General features: G+C 38.2%; 4 protein-coding genes across 5 annotated transcripts in view; 2 read left to right on the top strand and 2 right to left on the bottom strand.

Moving 5' to 3' along the window:
• LOC119652754 (larval cuticle protein A3A-like) overlaps nucleotides 1–18,028 on the top strand; it is an 89,737-nt gene that overhangs the window by 60,141 nt on the left and 11,568 nt on the right. The window lies entirely within an intron of this gene.
• On the bottom strand, nucleotides 3,336–11,567 carry LOC119652757 (larval cuticle protein A2B-like). Of its 2 annotated transcripts, XM_038057063.1 has the most exons (3): nucleotides 11,506–11,567; nucleotides 10,733–11,314; nucleotides 3,336–3,525 (listed from the first exon to the last, which is right to left on the bottom strand). In XM_038057063.1, exons 1-3 carry the CDS (start codon nucleotides 11,515–11,517, stop codon nucleotides 3,433–3,435), a joined length of 687 nt encoding a protein of 228 aa, XP_037912991.1. In that variant the 5' UTR covers nucleotides 11,518–11,567; the 3' UTR covers nucleotides 3,336–3,432. The 2 variants fall into 2 exon arrangements, with proteins under 2 accessions (XP_037912991.1, XP_037912992.1); XM_038057064.1 differs by lacking the exons at nucleotides 10,733–11,314; nucleotides 11,506–11,567 and adding an exon at nucleotides 4,221–4,339 and having other exon boundaries at nucleotides 3,336–4,035.
• The window catches only part of LOC119652753 (larval cuticle protein A2B-like), a 29,310-nt gene continuing 19,351 nt past the window's right edge, over nucleotides 8,070–18,028 (top strand). The window contains exon 1 of the mRNA XM_038057053.1: nucleotides 8,070–8,211. Coding sequence (XP_037912981.1) covers nucleotides 8,085–8,211 — 127 coding nt within the window. The 5' untranslated portion in view covers nucleotides 8,070–8,084. The remainder of the gene's footprint in view (nucleotides 8,212–18,028) is intronic.
• LOC119652761 (larval cuticle protein A2B-like) lies at nucleotides 16,602–17,555 on the bottom strand. Its single transcript, XM_038057069.1, has 2 exons — nucleotides 17,493–17,555; nucleotides 16,602–17,303 (listed from the first exon to the last, which is right to left on the bottom strand). The coding sequence occupies exons 1-2, from the start codon at nucleotides 17,502–17,504 to the stop codon at nucleotides 16,701–16,703; spliced, it is 615 nt and encodes a 204-aa protein (XP_037912997.1). The 5' UTR covers nucleotides 17,505–17,555; the 3' UTR covers nucleotides 16,602–16,700.

Here is an 18,028-nt window from a genome sequence, read left to right as displayed (position 1 = left end):
ATATTACGGTAATTAGCATTTTCATCTATAAAAGGAGGAACCCCACCGGATGTGGTGGGGTCCAAAACCATGGTGAAGTGTTTTCTCCACCTCTTCAGTTGCTCGTCTTCGTGGATGCGATCAAAGATTTGCAATGAAAAGCAATGTCTTTCAGATGCAGTATACACTTCTGAAATCATTGCGATCTGCTTCCCTGAGCAGCGCAATTGCAAATTCTCTCTTGTCACGGCGTATACTACGCTAAACTTCTCGGAATGTCACCCGGTATCGGAATTCGACCGCATCCCGACGACCTGTGCAACCGCAAACGAACGTAAACAGCCATCAGATGATGATCCCTTTCAAGACCGATGTCAGCGCCTCTCTTGTTACACATACCCAGGAGACTGCTCCTGATTGGTCATACGGTGCGGTCAGTTAAAACTCAACAAAACTTATGGCAGGCCTTGTGCTCGAACAATGTGCCACCAATGACGAGGCGGTGGAAGTTGAAGAAATCCACGAACCTACTATTGTTACGGTCGCCAAGACCGTGCTTCCTCATCACATGTCCGAGCAAGGTGTTGTCAGAGCTAATTTTGGTATTCAGATGACGCATCACCATCACAATGTCACTTTTAGGAAGCCCTAATTGAACTGTGTGCAATTGCTCGTGAAAAGCATACTTCTCTTCACTGTATCGTAAGTCTCCGTTAATGCAAAGTATTGTGCAATAGTGATGCTCTTTAACCAGGACCCCAATCTTGCATTCGGAAATTTGTCCGGATTCGCGTTTTCCAGATACAAGAGCACATTATTGCAACAGTGAGGAAAGCACTCTCCAGGGTCCCACCATCTCACTTCGCTTAGCCACAGAATGTTCAACTTATGTATATCGTTTGAATTCCCGCTCAAATTGGAGATAGTGAGCATTCTGAGGATTCTCACTACCGCTATCGAGGAGTGTGCACACATTCCAGAAACCAATCATGGTTGCTTTTCGATAGCCCAAAGTCTTCGGGGTGAGGTCAGTCCCCATCCGAGGCGTTGTTGACATTTGGGTAGCCGTAAAGTTTCATCAGGATATTAATTTTCCTGTGACAAAAGGTATCTAGCAGTATGTAATAAAACACTGTTCATTCTCTTGGTGTTCTTGATTTTTTCAGAGCTGTTGACGTCTAATTTCCTGCTCAATCATTGTGTCCGTATTTTTGTTTCGAAAAAAGGTTATCCATGTATGGAGCACTTTTATAATCCTCGTGCTTAGAACTTTCAGTGTTAGCGAGATTCTGTAGTGTCAATCGAACAGTGAAAATTTATAAAAAAGTTGAATGAAAGTATTGCTATTAAAAGGTCGGAAATAAGCTTGATCTGGTTTTCACATTTAAATTCACTCATCTCAAGCACCTGTGAATATGCGGCGTGGAATATTAAACTGTCAACTGTAACAGATTCAGGTAGGTAGTAGCACGAACCAATTGTTCGTAATTCAGAAATAAAATATAACGAATGTCATCAAACTGTGTTCAGGTGTAGTAAGTGGTGTTTTAGATGGACGTATTTTCACATCAGAGGATATTACAGTTTGTGTGACTCACAAATGCAGGGCTTAAAGGTTCTCTAGCATTTCTGATAAACCCAAGAGTATTTTTTTTAGGATCCTTTACCACGTTGTTCCTTTCAACCCTCAATTCAATTGGCAGTTTCTAAATTAACACTAAATTGTCTAGAAATATTTTCTGCTAAATGCTTCTATGCAAGCACTATCTTTACTGAAATAGAAAGTACAAGTTAGGAGCCATATTTAAAAAATCTAGATTCTAGAATAGGTAGGCCTGGATCGAATTAAAAAGGCTTAACTTAAAACTTTCTCAACCGTTATTATATTATAAACACTCGCTAAACTATCCAAGGCTAGCATACAAATTTGCTTATAAGGCCCGCCATCCGCGTTTAGTTCGGCCTGCCAGTTACGCTGAAAGAGCCCCGGCGACCAGTTTAACTGAAAGCACCATGCAGCTACAGGCAAGCCGCAACGTCGTTAGTTCAATTCTGGACGTGGAAGGCGTTAAGACGAGAATTTAAGATATTTTTTCGTGTGAGCATTTATCAAAAATATTCACCGGCGATTAAAATGCCCATAAAATTCTCGTTCACATCCTTAAGAAACTAGAAATCCCCACGTATATCCTTCACAAACATGTCTGGGCGGTTAACTGGATCATTTTTCTTTGGATCACCGGAGCCTGAATAGTCAAAACTGACAGACCAACCCCATCCCACCCAGTTCGGCCTAAAAGTTAATGGCTTAAGGGGGAAACCGTTCCAGGTAGTCCTAAAAGATGATTATCTGAACATAGCTGTAGAGTGGAACTATAAGTATTTTCAGTGCACCCAAGAGTGGCAAGTTGTGATTTTTATACTTTTATAGTTACATCAATTATAAGTAGCATTTAGACAAGCAATTATATGCTGCAATTTAATCAAATTTCTCGAATTAGACAAAATGCTAAACTTTTCATTTTTATTCCATTAAGTTGAAATTTTAAGTGTAAATTAGGAAAAAAAAATTTTTTATTCAACCTATAGCCACTTTTGAAAAAACGAACTCAGTAAAATCAAATTGGGGTCACTTTTTAAAAAGCCCTTTTTTCAGAAAAAAATTCTGACGTTCCCAATCGGTTTGGAGCCATATTGGTAGTAATATTATAATAACATGAAAATATGACCTCCTAGTAAGCATTATAGTATTTTTTCGAAAAATGTAAGTTTGACAAATGCTACGGTCAACTTTCAAGTATTCACTTTGATTCCGTTTTTGGAAAAAATCTGAAATATCGTTACTGGATTTGGAGTTGTGTTCTCAAAAACATGTTATTATATATTTCTTGCTAACGTCTAATTCCATATTGTAGCAGTCCGTCCAACTGGGTAAATTTTAGAAAATTAAAAATATTTGTAATGTGCTCTAAGGCAGGTACTTTACGGGATAGAGACCCCAATTCGTATAAACCTATTTTTATAATTAATTTTGAAAGACTACCCTTCATTTACCTCACGCAAAGTAATAGTACCCCTGGTAGCGAACATTAAAAATTCACATAAAAATTCTAACACATTTTCCCGTTGAAAAATGGATTACTTAATTGAAATTCACTTTGCATTCTGTTTCTTTAAAATAACTTCATTTGAAAAACGCATTACTTTGTTTCATTGCCACTTTTCTAATAATTTTCTGAAACAAATATGAATTAGCAAAATCTATATTTAATTTAATTATGTTAATATTGTTCTAGCTGCCATAATATGCATGTTTTCTCACAGTAGTATCTATGATGAAATGATACAAGACGACATATATTTGCAAAACAGGTTTTATTTAATAAAATATTGGAAATTCCTTATAAAGGAGATCCATAATTTATAATATCACGGTCAATAAGAATCTTTTTCTTAATGAGCATAAGAAACAATTGGAGAAGAGAATGAGGTCTTAACGATAGCATGTCCTGGGTAGGCAGCAACTGGGGCAGCAGCATAAGCAACTCGAGCTACAGCCTTGGCAACAACAGGAGCACTGTATGCTACTGGGGCAACGGCCTTGGCGACGAGAGGAGCACTGTAAGCTACTGGGGCGACAGCTTTAGCGACAAGGGGAGCACTGTATGCTACTGGAGCAACGACTTTGGCAACAACTGGAGCAACAGCCTTAGCAACAACAGCAGCTCCCAATGGTTGGCGTTGAACAACAGCGTTGAATCCGTTGATTGGGTCAGCAGTGTAGTCAACAATTCTCTTGTGTCCATCGGCATCGATCAAGGAATATTGACCGCGGACAACATCTCCATCACGAGATTCGATTTGGCTCTTTGAATCTCCAGTTAAAGCATCTTGGACATCGTAAGCATAATTGTATTGTGGATGTGGATCATATTCATCGACGGCTTTGGCCAAGACTGGAGCAGCAGCGGCGACTACTGGAGCAGCGCTGTATACTTGGGCGGCTGGCAAAAGTCCTGCATTGGCGACAGCAACGAAGGCGAGAGCAATTACAAACTGAAATTAGAAAATTATAATAAATTAATATTTATAAAATATGAAAATCGTCAGCAAATATCTAAATTGATATTGGTATGAAACCAAAAAGGGTGAATTCGATCGGCTCTCTGTCTTTGCACACTTTGTGTCATTTGAATATTCGAATTATTGTATAGTTCGCTTGGCATTGGTCACATACTAACCTTGAATGCCATTTTGCAATTTTACTTTGTAGTGGATACGCTTTGAATTTGAGAGGTTGACTTGCACTGACTTCAATTGAACATCAAACCACGCTTTTATACGATTATTTCGCTTATCCCCAGTTGGACCTAAATTAAATATTCACTCAATATGGAATTAGAGAGTAACTTTGAATACTCCTCCAAAGCTATTAGGAAGATTTAATCCCTATTCTTGCATTAAAAAGGTATTCCCTGAAATCAAAGAATATTTATTCTGGCCTGGGATGTATTTTTTTGTATAATTATTTGAGAATAATGATGGAATGATAAATTAATGAAAATAAGTAGAAGGAAAGGTTGTAACATTGACCTTAAAATTAGTGATTATCACCGAAACTTTTTCAACTAGTCAAGTATAAACCGGACTTTGGTTATCAAGGGTTGTTGAGGTAGACGCGTTGAAGACTCTGCTTTTTTCCACGAATTCAATCTGAGTGCTCTACTACACTTCCGCACTCACACCCAATATTATCCCCCTTTAGCCACGAGGCCCTTCAAATCCCCAAGCCATCGTTGTTTCGGCCGGCATTTTGGTCTCTTACAATCGACTTCGATGTTCATCGGCGAACGAATTCTCGTTTGCGCGTGTTACCAAATGTATTGGTTCACGTTAATGTATAGTTCGATACTGTCAACCCACCACTATGGATTATAATACGGGAATTGATTTTGTGCACTGAAGGAAGATTGTTCAGCGCCTATCTAACCTAAATGAGTTTCTTATTACTCTAGAAAAAGGCTAAATATAAATCCCCCAAAATTGCGAGGCGCGGAAGATGGGGGAAAGTTAGTGCATAGCTCCATCAATCATCGCAGGTCCTCACATGTCATATTTAAAAATTCACGTGTTTTCAAACCGGATGCATTTGAGAGCTTGCACAAGGGTACATTGAATCTTAAGTTCATATTTATCGAACAAAACCGTGAATTGACAGAAGTCAAAATAAAAAAATCGCTGTTCGAGGAGTCGGAAAACTCAAATCCTAAATATTTAGATCATCGGATGGAGGATCCACGAAGAATCGCATCTCCATCCAAAACTTCAGTCTGCATTTAGTCAAAAGGAGATGTGGCCTATAAATTGCCTGGTCTTCCTCAGCACCTCTAATTCATATTTAATGAAAATTCCCAAATTTCATGTTGATTAGGAGGTGTAAGAAAGAAACATAAGGGATATCCCTCGTGGCAAAGAATCTAAATAGAAAAGAAGTGACTAGACTAGACCCAGAAAAAACTTAAAATTCAGAATTAAAAGGCATACCAAAAGCTGCAAGAAAGGGCTATATAAGCCTACGTAAGTATCAAATCGAAAATTTTCTAATTTAGGTAATGCACGACTTTAATAAAGGCAAAATATCACCCTAAAAGCTGCGATGGAAGGAAATTTGAAGTACAAGCTCGGACAAAAAATAGCCTTTCTGCCTGTAGCCGCAAAAATCCGTATTCCAAGAGTTTATAAAAAGGCGTCCTTTTCCTAAACATTCCAAAATAAACGAAAACGTTAGAATAGGATAGAACAAGTTACAATGATGCACCTACGACGAACATAAGGACACACATATCTTCTCTACCAGGTCGAAGACATGATAGGGGAGGTATGAGGCAAAAAAGATCTGGTCGTTTAGGGAAAAGATGTGTAACAAATAAAACCAGAAGCTGAAGCTAAACGAACGTGGGTTTAGCTAATAACAAGCTGATAGGCACATGTCACCTCCATCCGGTAAACTAGAAACGGAGTTTGGAGCTCAAATAAACTTTTACTGCTAGTACCATTTCTATAACGTTTTTTTCATCTGAAGCTGGGCGCCATACCACCATTCGGTTTGACTATGATTAATCGCTGAGGCAGACCCATGCCAACAACCTAAAAGAGCTAGTGTACTTGTAAGGGCTAATTTCGCTGCCTTTCACAGGCCTTGAAATAAGAGCTTAAACAACATATTTTCACCAAATTTTCCGGATAACTCAGCCTTTGTACTTGACTGCAGATCTGTATTAAAGTTCTGATCATATATAACTAATAACTGGAAGATAAAATCAGGGGAGTTAAAAAAATAGAGTACTTTGCTGCTCGACAAGTGCTAAATAAACAACATCGGCTGCAAAAGCGGCAAATGGAAATCGTCGGCTGATTAAGTGCTGGATTTCTGTCATGTTCCCACCCAAGAATCAACGTAATTTGCATTGATGAAAAAAACGTTAGATAGGTTCCTTTGCACCATAAAATAGGTAACAAAACATTTCAAACTACAAAGAGATATTAGTGAAAATTCAATCTATTTTATATGAAGTCAAGAAGCGAGATGGGGACGTATCATTAAGGACTGGAAAAGAACATCATTAGGCTACTGCTTTTGTGTTTTCACCAGCACCTTAGATTGATCTGTCCTTCCTCTCCGGTGCTCAGTAAGGAATACGGGGCGGCAACCCTGTTGGCGGAACCAAAATCAAGTGGCCGAGGAGAACCTCCATAGTCGTGACCAGGGCGACGAATGTCCAAAGGCTTAATTCGGGCGATTAGACTGGAAGCTGCAAGGAGCTCATCTGAAGTAGCAATAGGTCACGAAACGTTACCAGGTATACTGGTACCATGGAAACCAGGATAGCCCTTGAATGAACATACCTCAGGAGAATTCCTGTTATATGTGCGTTTAACTCTATTTCTGCGGTTGGCCTAGTGGGGGCTTCATGGGGTTGTGGCTACTTTCACACGAACTTCGAGCCTCGGCGCGATTCTGAAACTTTCTTCAAAACCGGCATGTACAAGCGGCATAAAAGTTTCCCTGAAATGGTGAAAAATGAGAATCACGATTAGCGTCCTGAGACTTCCGTCTTGAACGAAAAGATCCTTGCAGCAAAGGAGCTTTCGGACGAAGACTAGTACCTTCCCATCGACGAAATGGCTCTTTTCTCAGTGGTATAGTCACCTGTGATGAGACTTGGGTTCACCACTATACGCCTGAATCAAAACAAGTGAGAAAAGAATGGCAACTAAGACACGAGACTACACCAAGGCCAAAACGCGATTGAACTTGAACTCTTTGCTGCAATTGGTAAACACCTTCAACTTTTTATGACGACGGAAGCAGGAATCTTCCAAAACGCTGGGAAAACAAGCAAACTATATAGAAAAATTCAAATGAAACTTTTTCATACTCAGAGACATCATTAATAAGTTCCCGTTTATATTTAACTCACCCTCGTAAAATCAAAATTGGTATCGAAAGGTATTGTAAAACAGCACAGTCCAAAGAATTTAAACAGTGTGCGAAATGGGGGATAAAATTTTGTTGGTTGGTTGTCGGTTGGTTTTGAGCCATTTTAGCTGAAAAGGTGTGTTAAACTCCATAGCAGGAATGGCACCGAAAGTGCCCTGTTGCTTAACATTCATCTAATGCAGTTTTACTTTCGATTTAGGTACTACTATCGTGAAAATTGAACAAAATTCAATTCTGTTTTTCTCGGTTATTTTATAACATATCGTAATGCAGCTTTTTACTAATCATTATTTTAGCTTTCAAAAGGCTTAAAATTTATTTTTTCCTTTTATCATTTTTCAAAAAATTATAGAGTTAGGCCCTCAAAAAATGCATCGCCCCTATTGCGGACAGTTCAACTCAGAAATGACACATCCAATCAAAAAAAACAAAGTCCATCTTAATAAGGGAGGTTTCTTACATGACAGTTTATTACCTTTTCTAAAAAATCAAAATAAAATATGAAAAATGTCAAATGCTTGAAAAAAAGTCGAAACTATCAAAATTTTTTGCGCTTTTTTACTTGTTAAAGTTTTAGTTTTTAGTGATATTCTGGAAAATTGTCATGTCAGGCACCTTAATAAAGAAAACCCAACAAAATTTACTAAAAACGGGCAAGCGAATCTTGAGAATAACTGTCCGCAGTTTGAGACAAGTCGGAATACTGGAATCTCGGCGCTCGGGGTATAAAGGTGATGAACTTTTTTCATTCCTCCAAAGCTGAGAATTCAAAATATTCCTGCATATATTTGCAATTTTGATCCTATTTTCAATCAAGTTCCTTGTTGTATTCGTTTTTCTTGACTGTTCCCAGGATGTAATTCATTTCTTTATTTTTTCTCGCCTCATTGAGCGGTATTGCGACCATCACCATCCTGTGAATCATAAAGTTATATGCCGCCATTTTATGGTGGAAATTCGTTATATCTGGGTCGATTTCCTATAGATGTCGAATTCAAAATCCCCTCTTTTCCGGATTAATTTTAAGTCTAGGAACGGTATCTCCCCTTTCTTTTCGATTTCCATGGTGAAATCAATGTTCTTGCGTGCCCGGTTGAGTTTCTCGAGGTTTCTTCCTGCTTCTTCCCTTTCAGGTTTGGCATGCTAGCAAGTAAATATTTCTCGCGTAGGAAGTATATGAAAAATATGTTTAACTAAAAGATACGCTAGGCAAATTTGTGATTTAATAATGACGAAGGGTATCTTCTTTTTGTAAACGTTGCGATGATGACGCGGTGAAGCGGAGTATTTCAATATCCTAGAAATCCATAGGAGAAATTTGTTTTCTCTTGTAAAGAGAGTAACCAACTTATGTTCACTAACGTGAAAATGATTTCTCGAAGTTGTTATGAAGGCACACTGATCTATCGGACCTCTTTCGAAGTGTTTAAAAAGACCTTCGGAATTAGTGTAGTATACGCAGCTTTGTAGCGTGCGTAACATTTCGTTTGGTTTCTTCGGTCACAAGCTGTTGAGGAAATGCATTTGCTTATATTCTGCTTTTTTTTTGTTCACTTTTTAGCACCCCTTAGCTTCCCCAATAAACTCCTTCCAATTTCCTAATTCTCATCCTGACACTCACTTATGGACAAAAAAAACCTTTTTACTTCAACCCAAAACCCTAAAATCGGTCTGAGTATTTCCAAATTTTAATATAGCAATCTAGCAATATTCCACAAACGATCATTTACCTTTTGCTTTAACTTAGACTTGCTCATGCTGCATGTTATCAAATGCATTTCCAACTTTTTTTCATCTGGAGCGGAGTGGATGCGAATGCAAATGACAGCAAGGATTTTAGTTTTGTAATGAGACTGATTCAAGACAGGGTGCCAAAATAAAAATTATAGAAAAATTAAGGGCAATTTCTATTATTGTCCCAACTGACAAGGAATCTTGGAATTTAAGGTCTGGGCCGAAATATTATCGAGATATTGGGCAGCGGAGCGAGGATGAACCGGCAGGTCAACTGACTTGAGGACGGGTTTCTTGTCCATTACGGGAGGAGGATGTTCGTTATGAGTGAGAAATTTTAGAAACTGGAAACAAAAAGCGAGTTTTTTGGTATTTTTTCCGAAAAAATTTAAAATAAATTTCTCGTTCAACGCAGTGTTTCCCCTTCGTTTTTTCTTTTATACTATTCAATCATGGAATCTTGTGGGTGAACACATTTCACGGCAATCGGTTATTGATTTTATGGCATCTCGCGGCTAGAAGTTGAACAGCCCTGCAGATAGAAGTTTACTTGTAACAAACAGAACTCAAGCATCGCACAGGTGCCTCAGAAACAACAAAGGTAGAAACTCCTGCGTCGATTTCTTCAAAGAGAATATTTAGAGGAAAGTTTAATATTTAAATAATTTATTTAAATAATGTATTTATTATTTAAAATTTGATACTAAAATTTTTTTGGTATCAAATTATTTTCAATGTAGATTTTGCTCAAAAATCTTATTAGTCTTTGGTTAAGGGACAATTGATGCAGGAAGGAACAGAAACTTTCTCAAACGAGACTCTCCCTACCCTAAGAACGTCGCAGATTGGATACATTTTTAAGGTTTTGTCTTAGACTTGATTTGTCTGAAAAAGCTTATTAAAATTGGTTCACTATCGGTCTATTTGTCTATAAGCCCGCCTGTCTGCCAGCTTGTGTGTCCGTCCGTATATCTACCTCTCTGCCACACACATCCGAAAATACCGATATCTTTTCAAATAAACTTAATAATACTTCACTCTATTATCTAGAAATAACAGTAGGATATTAATATTTTATTATATATACATTTAAAGCTTCTTACCAATGTAACTGGCATGCGATTTCTGAAGCGGCCAGTTTGCAGTTATTGACTTGTTTGCCCTCTTGGTAGCTGCCTTTTTTTCATTAGCTGCTGGAGTTTAAATAAATTCTTCCTAAATTAAAAGCCTTCTAATAACATGCCATATTCGCGACACTCTGGCTTACAAACAACATGATATGAAAACAGTTTTCTAATAATTTTGCTAAATATAGGAATAATTAGTTAGAATTTTGCCTTAATATTAGTTGCATTACCAGTAAGTACCTCAGTAATATACATGAATAATACAAGACGACATATATTTGCAAAACAGATTTTATTTAATAAAATATTGGAAATTCCTTATAAAGGAGATCCATAATTTATAATATCATGGTCAATTAGAATCTTTTTCTTAATGAGCATAAGAAACAATTGGAGAAGAGAATGAGGTCTTAACGATAGCGTGTCCTGGGTAGGCAGCAACTGGGGCAGCAGCATAAGCAACTGGAGCTACAGCCTTGGCGACAACAGGAGCACTGTATGCTACTGGGGCAATGGCCTTGGCGACGAGAGGAGCACTGTAAGCTACTGGGGCGACAGCTTTGACCACAAGGGGAGCACTGTATGCTACTGGAGCAACGGCTTTGGCAACAACTGGAGCAACAGCCTTAGCAACAACAGCAGCTCCCAATGGTTGGCGTTGAACAACAGCGTTGAATCCGTTGATTGGGTCAGCAGTGTAGTCAACAATTCTCTTGTGTCCATCGGCATCGATTAGGGAGTATTGTCCACGGACAACATCTCCATCACGAGATTCAATTTGGCTCTTTGAGTCTCCAGTTAAAGCATCTTGAACATCGTAAGCATAATTGTATTGTGGATGTGGATCGTATTCATCTACGGCTTTGGACAAGACTGGAGCAGCAGCGGCGACTACTGGAGCAGCACTGTATACTTGAGCGGCTGGCAAAAGTCCTGCATTGGCGACAGCAACGAAGGCGAGAGCAATTACAAACTGAAATTAGAGAATTATTATAAATTAATATTTATAAAATATGAAAATCGTCAGGAAATATCTAAATTGATATCGGTATGAAACCAAAAAGGGTGTATTCGACCGGCGCTCAGTCTTTGCGCACTTAAATTGAAATTCGTTTGAATATTCCAATTATTGTATTGTTCGCTTGGCATTGGTCACATACTAACCTTGAATGCCATTTTGCGATTTTACTTTGTAATGGAAATGCTTTGAATTCGAGAGGTTGACTTGCACTGACTTCAATGGAATAGCAAACCACGCTTTTATACCATTATTTCGCTTATCCCCAGTTGGACTTAAATTAAATATTCGTATAATATGGAAATATTGAGTATCGTTGAATACTGCTCTCAAGTTATTCGGAAATTTGAATCCTTATTATTGTGAAAGGAACGTATTCCTTGAAAATGTAGAAGTATTTATAATATTGCCGTTAAGATAAGTGATTATACACCGAAACTATTTTAGTTAGTCAAATATAAAGGAGCGTTATTGGAGAGTTGGAAGCTTATGTGTTTTTTCCACGAAGTCCATCTGAGTCTCTCCTTTTCACTTTCGCACCCACTACCAATATAATTTTTCTTCAGTCTATATTAGAGCAATGAATGCGTACAGGGTTCCTACTTCTGTTGCGCAACGAATTATAAGAAAGTTTTCGATGCGGGAAGAAGTGAAGAAATTTTAACACGTTTACGAGTACAATTGAGAGCCAAAATTCTCTCCAAGATCCGCATGTACGATTAGCTTAAAAGTTTGTATTGTCCTCAATTGGATAACAACTTATCCTTCAACTTCTTATGACGCCGGAAGCAGAAAACTTGCAAAATGTTAAGAAAAATAGAGACTATGTAGAAAAGTAAAAAGAAAAACGTTTGGAAAATATTTCATACTCAGAAAAATCATTAGAAAAATTCCCATTTATACTAGTCAAATTAAAATTGGCATCGAGAGGTATGGTACAATAATATAGTCCACAAAACTTGTACAGTCTGCGAAATGGTTTCGAGGTACAAAACACTGGATAAAATTTTGTGAATTAAGAGTTCACAGTTTTTCTTACTAAGAACCCAGGTTTCCCAGGAATACATAAGAACTAGCAAGATTATAGTCTTATACAGTAAGAGCTTTGACCCTATGTTAGGACGCTTCGAGCAAAACAGTTCTTATAAACTGAAATAGGCTGTGTTGGCTGCCAACAACGATGCGCGCATTTCATCGTCATAGCTGTTTTCGGTTGTGATTTTCGACCCTATATAGGAGAAATTTTCACCGGTCTCAAAGTTGCAGCCTCCTATCCATATTTCGTTTGACCAGTGGGATTCGATGTTCTTTGTTCTTTCGGTTTTGACATTGACGTTGCCACCATGTACTTCGTCTTCCCTTCAATTATGTGCAGCCCAAGATCTCACGCCGCCTGCTTGATCTGGATAAAGGTTGACTGTACATCTCGGGTTGTTCTTCCCATAATGTCAATATCATCAGCGTAGGTCAGTAGTTCGGTGGACTTGAGGAGGATGGTGCCTCTCGCATTTACATCAGCATCGGGAATCACTTCGTCCAGGGCCACGTTCAAGAGGACGTATGATAGGGCATTCCCTTGTTTTAAACCGTTGGTGGTGTTGAATGGTCACGAGAGTAATCCTGCTGCTTTTATCTGGCCTCGCACCTTATCATCTTATGGCCGTGTAAAGCCGTCTTAGGCGGCTTTAAGTTAGTTAGATAGTTTAGTTAAATGGGGGGAGCCGCAGCTCCGAGCACTCAGGCCATTATTAGGCCCATTGTACTATCCCCGTAAGTTGCCTATTCAATGGCTTCCCGCCTACGGTGTTCGCAGGCTTTAGCGAATCTGAGAACATTCTCAAGAGGTAGAGAGTGTGCAGATTCTTCATTGAAGAAAACCTTGCCAAGGTGTCTTCGTCTGAGATCTGAGGATGCCGGGCAGCTGCATAAAAAGTGCAGGGCAGTTTCCTCCTCCTCCTCACATTGGCTGCACACAGCCGAAACCACTACCCCAGGCGGCTTTAAAGTCGATGAAAAGATGGTGGAACTGATGTCTATACTCCAATAGTTTTTCGATCGCTTGCCACAGAGACAAAATCTGAAGAAAATAATATACTCCTCAGTATCTCTATCTATTATGACGTTGTTTCTTTTTCCAGTTTTGATTAACAGATTTGGCATGATAATAAGTAAATGTTCTTCGCGTGGTGAATGGATGAAAAATATGTTTCGTGAAAAAGTTGTACGTTTATTAATGACGAATGATATCTTCTTTTTCTAAACGATGATGATGCCCTGAAGCAGAATAGAAGAAGTAACTTCGAAAGTATCAATTACTTAAGAAATAAAATGTCCTATAAGTCTACAAAAGAACGAAATTTATTTTCTGTAGTAAAGGGAATAACCACCTTATCTATTATGTTAATGAAAATAAATTTTTCGAGATTGTTATGAAAAAATACACATCAACCGGACATGCAAGTAGAGAATAGCCGCAAAATCGATAGTTTTGTGGTCACGTGCAAAACAAAATCTCATTAAAAGCGGTTGACTGAAATTAAACCTATCAACGCCACATAATGAAACCTAATTCCATTATTTGCCGTTTAACTTTTTCGTGAAAATCTGACCGAATCTGAGGTGCTTGAAAAGGGCTTTGAAATAGATATAGTACCCATAGGTTCGCGACATGCACAACATTTCATTCCGGTGACAAGTTGATGAGGAAATGCATTTATTTATATTCAGTATTTTCCTTGCGAACTCTTGGCCGCGTTCGATTGAAGAATCCGCCGAAAAATTTTTGGCCCCCTACATGAGGATGGACGATTCCGTAGCCTACACAATGACGAAATCTATGAGCGATACCATGATCGTCCGGTTGTGGATAAAATCCGGCTCAATAGGTTACGGTGGGCGGGTCACTTAATCCGTATGGATGAGGATGGTCGCGCCCGGAAAGTCTATAAGGGCAATATCTATGGTAGAAAAAGAAGACGAGGCAGACCCTGCCTAAGATGGAGCGATGGCGTGGGTCAGGACGCCAGGCAGTTTTTAGGGATATCGAATTGGTGGACCTTGGCGCAAAACCGGGATGTCTGAAGTTCCTTATTAAGGCAGGCCTAGATCGGATACCGGTTGTTGCGCCGTTGATGATGATGATGATTTTCCTTGTTCACGTTCTGACAGTCCTTAGCTTCCCCCATGCAATCCTGCCAATTTCCTAATTGCCATCCCAACACTCACTAATGTAAAAAACCTTTTTACTTGCCCCTAAACTCTAAAATGTATCCAAATATTTCCAAATTTAATATAGAAATTTTCTAATATTCCAAAAACGATCATGATCATGCTGCGTATTATTAAACGCATTTCTAAAGTTTGTTTCTAAGTGGGGCGTAGTGCATACAACTGCGATTTGACGCTTGACAATTTTGTCTATTTTTTTTCTCGAAAACATTTAGCGAAACACATTTTTCGCTTACATCGTTGAATTAAGTGCTTTCCTTCGTTTTATTCTTTTATATTATTCTTGTGGATAAAGACATTTCGTTTCAATCGGTTATCGATTTGATGACGTCTCGTGGCTTGAAATTGGACCGCACTACAGATACTCGTAGAAGTTTGCTCATAAGGAATAGAACTCGAGCTTCGCAAGTACCTCAGAAACAGGAAATGAAGGAACTCCAGTGTCGATTCCTCAAAGCGAATATTTAGAGGTAAAATGTTCACGTCAGTTCAAGCCTGCCGGCAGAATTTGGTAACAATATTCCATTTTCGCAATCATTGATTGCCTCGTTTACGTTATCATTTTTATTATTTTGTTTAATATTAAATTGCACATCTAATTATTACTCCAATTATATAATAATACTAGTAATTGTTGGCGCGGCAATATAATTGGATCTGGGTTTTGAAGCATGTTAGAGCACTTCATTCAAAACTGTAACGTTACACTACAGGAAATATACAGCAGGAGGCAACAGGGTCAACATTGCGGTCCCCCGTAATTATTACCCTAATTTAGCTGAGATACCCATCTACAGCTGGGTGGACCGATATCTGGATACAAATCCCTCTGCTCAGTGAGATTTGAACCGCGACCTTGCACATAAACACCGACAGCCATTTATAGGCAAATAATAATTATCTGTGATTCTTCTAAATATTTATTTTTTTTTCATTCTTTGCCTAAACCTCGTCTAATTATGCGCTTTATCTGGATGACGTTGTGACACAGATGCTGAGTGAACCACACCAGAAAACACTGCATAATTTAAGCCAATTTTTGAAATAGTAAAGGGCAAAGTGCTCAATTTGCAGCATATCAAATGTTTATAATTTTCCCTATATTTTGCACTCCCGAATAATAACTAAGTCGTTGAAATGCGTTAAGTACAAGAACCATAAGTGTTTCCTGATGAAATTATGGACTATTAATTATACATGATTAGCTGCTCGTGATTGTACATACTGCTTTGATCTGCTCTTTCGCCAAACAAAGAGGACTCGCTCTCTCCTAAGAACGTGGCAGATTGGGTAGTTTTTTCTAAGACTTGACTTGGCTAAAAAGAGCTCATTAAAATTTGTTCACTATTCGCCTGTTTCTCTAAATGTCGGTCTGTCTGTCTACCGCACACATCCGAAAATGGTTACAGCGACATCAAAATATTCTCAATATGGATATCGCTTCAAATATAATTAATAATATATCACTATATTATGCAGGAATCGGTTAAAAGTTAAAGAAGACATGCATCCAAGAATTATAGAATTGATGTAACATGGATTATATTATAATACGGAGGGAGACAATGGAGATTTCGGTGAGAATCCTAGTGTTATTTTAAAAATTATAATAGGTCAAAGTAGCATTGTTCATGTAAATTTACTCTAATCCAAGGCATCGAATGTTAATATCTTTCTGCACATACATTGCCAATCTAACTACCATGCACCCACAAGAAATACACAAAACCTTTCATTTCTGAATTTCTTTCAATAATTGCCCAATAAGTATTTTGGAATTTAAATAAATTCTTCCTAAATTGAAAACCTCACAGTAGCATGCCATATTCGCGACACTCAGTTTTACAAACAACATGATTTGAAAACCGCATTACATTTTATTCGACTCTCCACGAATAATTTTCTAAATATAGGAATAATTAGGCAGGAATAGCACGTACATAGTTATTCTCAATATTGGTTGCAATTACCTGTAAGTACCTCGGAATTATATGCATAAATAATACAAGACAACTTATATTTGCAAAACAGATTTTATTTAATAAAATATTGGAAATTCCTTATAAAGGAGATCCATAATTTATAATATCACGGTCAATGATAATTTTTTTTCTTAATGAGCATAAGAAACAATTGGAGAAGAGAATGAGGTCTTAACGATAGCGTGTCCTGGGTAGGCAGCAACTGGGGCAGCAGCATAAGCAACTGGAGCTACAGCCTTGGCGACCAAAGGAGCACTGTATGCTACTGGAGCAATAGTCTTGGCGACAAGGGGAGCACTGTAAGCTACTGGAGCAACAGCTTTGGCGACAAGGGGAGCACTGTATGCTACTGGAGCAACGGCTTTGGCAACAACTGGAGCAACAGCCTTAGCAACAACAGCAGCTCCCAATGGTTGGCGTTGAACAACAGCGTTGAATCCATTGACTGGGTCAGCAGTGTAGTCAACAATTCTCTTGTGTCCATCGGCATCGATTAGGGAGTATTGACCACGTACAACATCTCCATCACGAGATTCGATTTGGCTCTTTGAGTCTCCAGTTAAAGCATCTTGAACATCGTAAGCATAATTGTATTGTGGATGTGGATCGTATTCATCGACAGCTTTGGCCAAAACTGGAGCAGCAGCAGCGACTACTGGAGCAGCACTGTACACTTGGGCGGCTGGCAAAAGTCCTGCATTGGCGACAGCAACGAAGGCGAGAGCAATTACAAACTGAAATTAGAGAATTGTAATAAATTAATATTTATAAAATATGAAAATCGTCAGTAAATATCTAAATTGATATTGGTATGAAACCAAAAAGGGTGAATTCGATCGGCTCTCTGTCTTTGCACACTTGAATTGTGCCATTTGAATATTCCAATTATTGAGTAGTTCGGTTGGCATTGGTCACATACTAACCTTGAATGCCATTTTACGATTTTACTTTGTAATGGAAATGGTTTGAATTTGAGAGGTTGACTTGCACTGACTTGGATGGCACAGCAAACCATGCTTTTATACGATTATTTTGCTTATCCCCAGTTGAACTTAAATACAATATATAATAGAAATATTGAGTAACTTTGAATACGTCTTCAAGGCTGTTCGGAAAATTGAATCCTTGTTGTTGCGTTAGGAAGATATTTCTTGAAATCGACGAATATGTATTCTGGCTTGGGATGTAACCTGGTTTATATGAGATTAATTTAAGAATAATGATGAATTGATAAATAAATGACAACAAGTAGAGTAAAAAACTCTGTAATGTTGGCCTTAAGATCGGTGATTCTACACCGAAACTATTTCTTTAATTTCACTAATCTTACGATTAGCAATGTTCTCTGGTTGAAATTTAGTTAAGTCACGCAGCACATGGAAATAATAAATTGTAGTATATATATTCTTTGATTTAAGGATCATCTAAAACGCGCAGTTAAAAAAGAGAAGATAAAAAT

The sequence above is a fragment of the Hermetia illucens genome, chromosome 3, assembly GCF_905115235.1.
Source record: "Hermetia illucens chromosome 3, iHerIll2.2.curated.20191125, whole genome shotgun sequence".
NCBI lineage: Eukaryota > Metazoa > Arthropoda > Insecta > Diptera > Stratiomyidae > Hermetia > Hermetia illucens.
The sequence above is the reverse complement of the archived record's forward strand: the minus strand, read 5'-3'. Positions and strand labels throughout refer to the sequence as shown.

Bases quoted from the DNA above. Each gene is read 5' to 3' on its own strand.
- LOC119652757 (XM_038057063.1), bottom strand. The intron at 3,526-10,732 runs ATTGTTTCTTAT...GCTGTAGCTCGA, and splicing joins AGACCTCATTCTCTTCTCCA to GTTGCTTATGCTGCTGCCCC.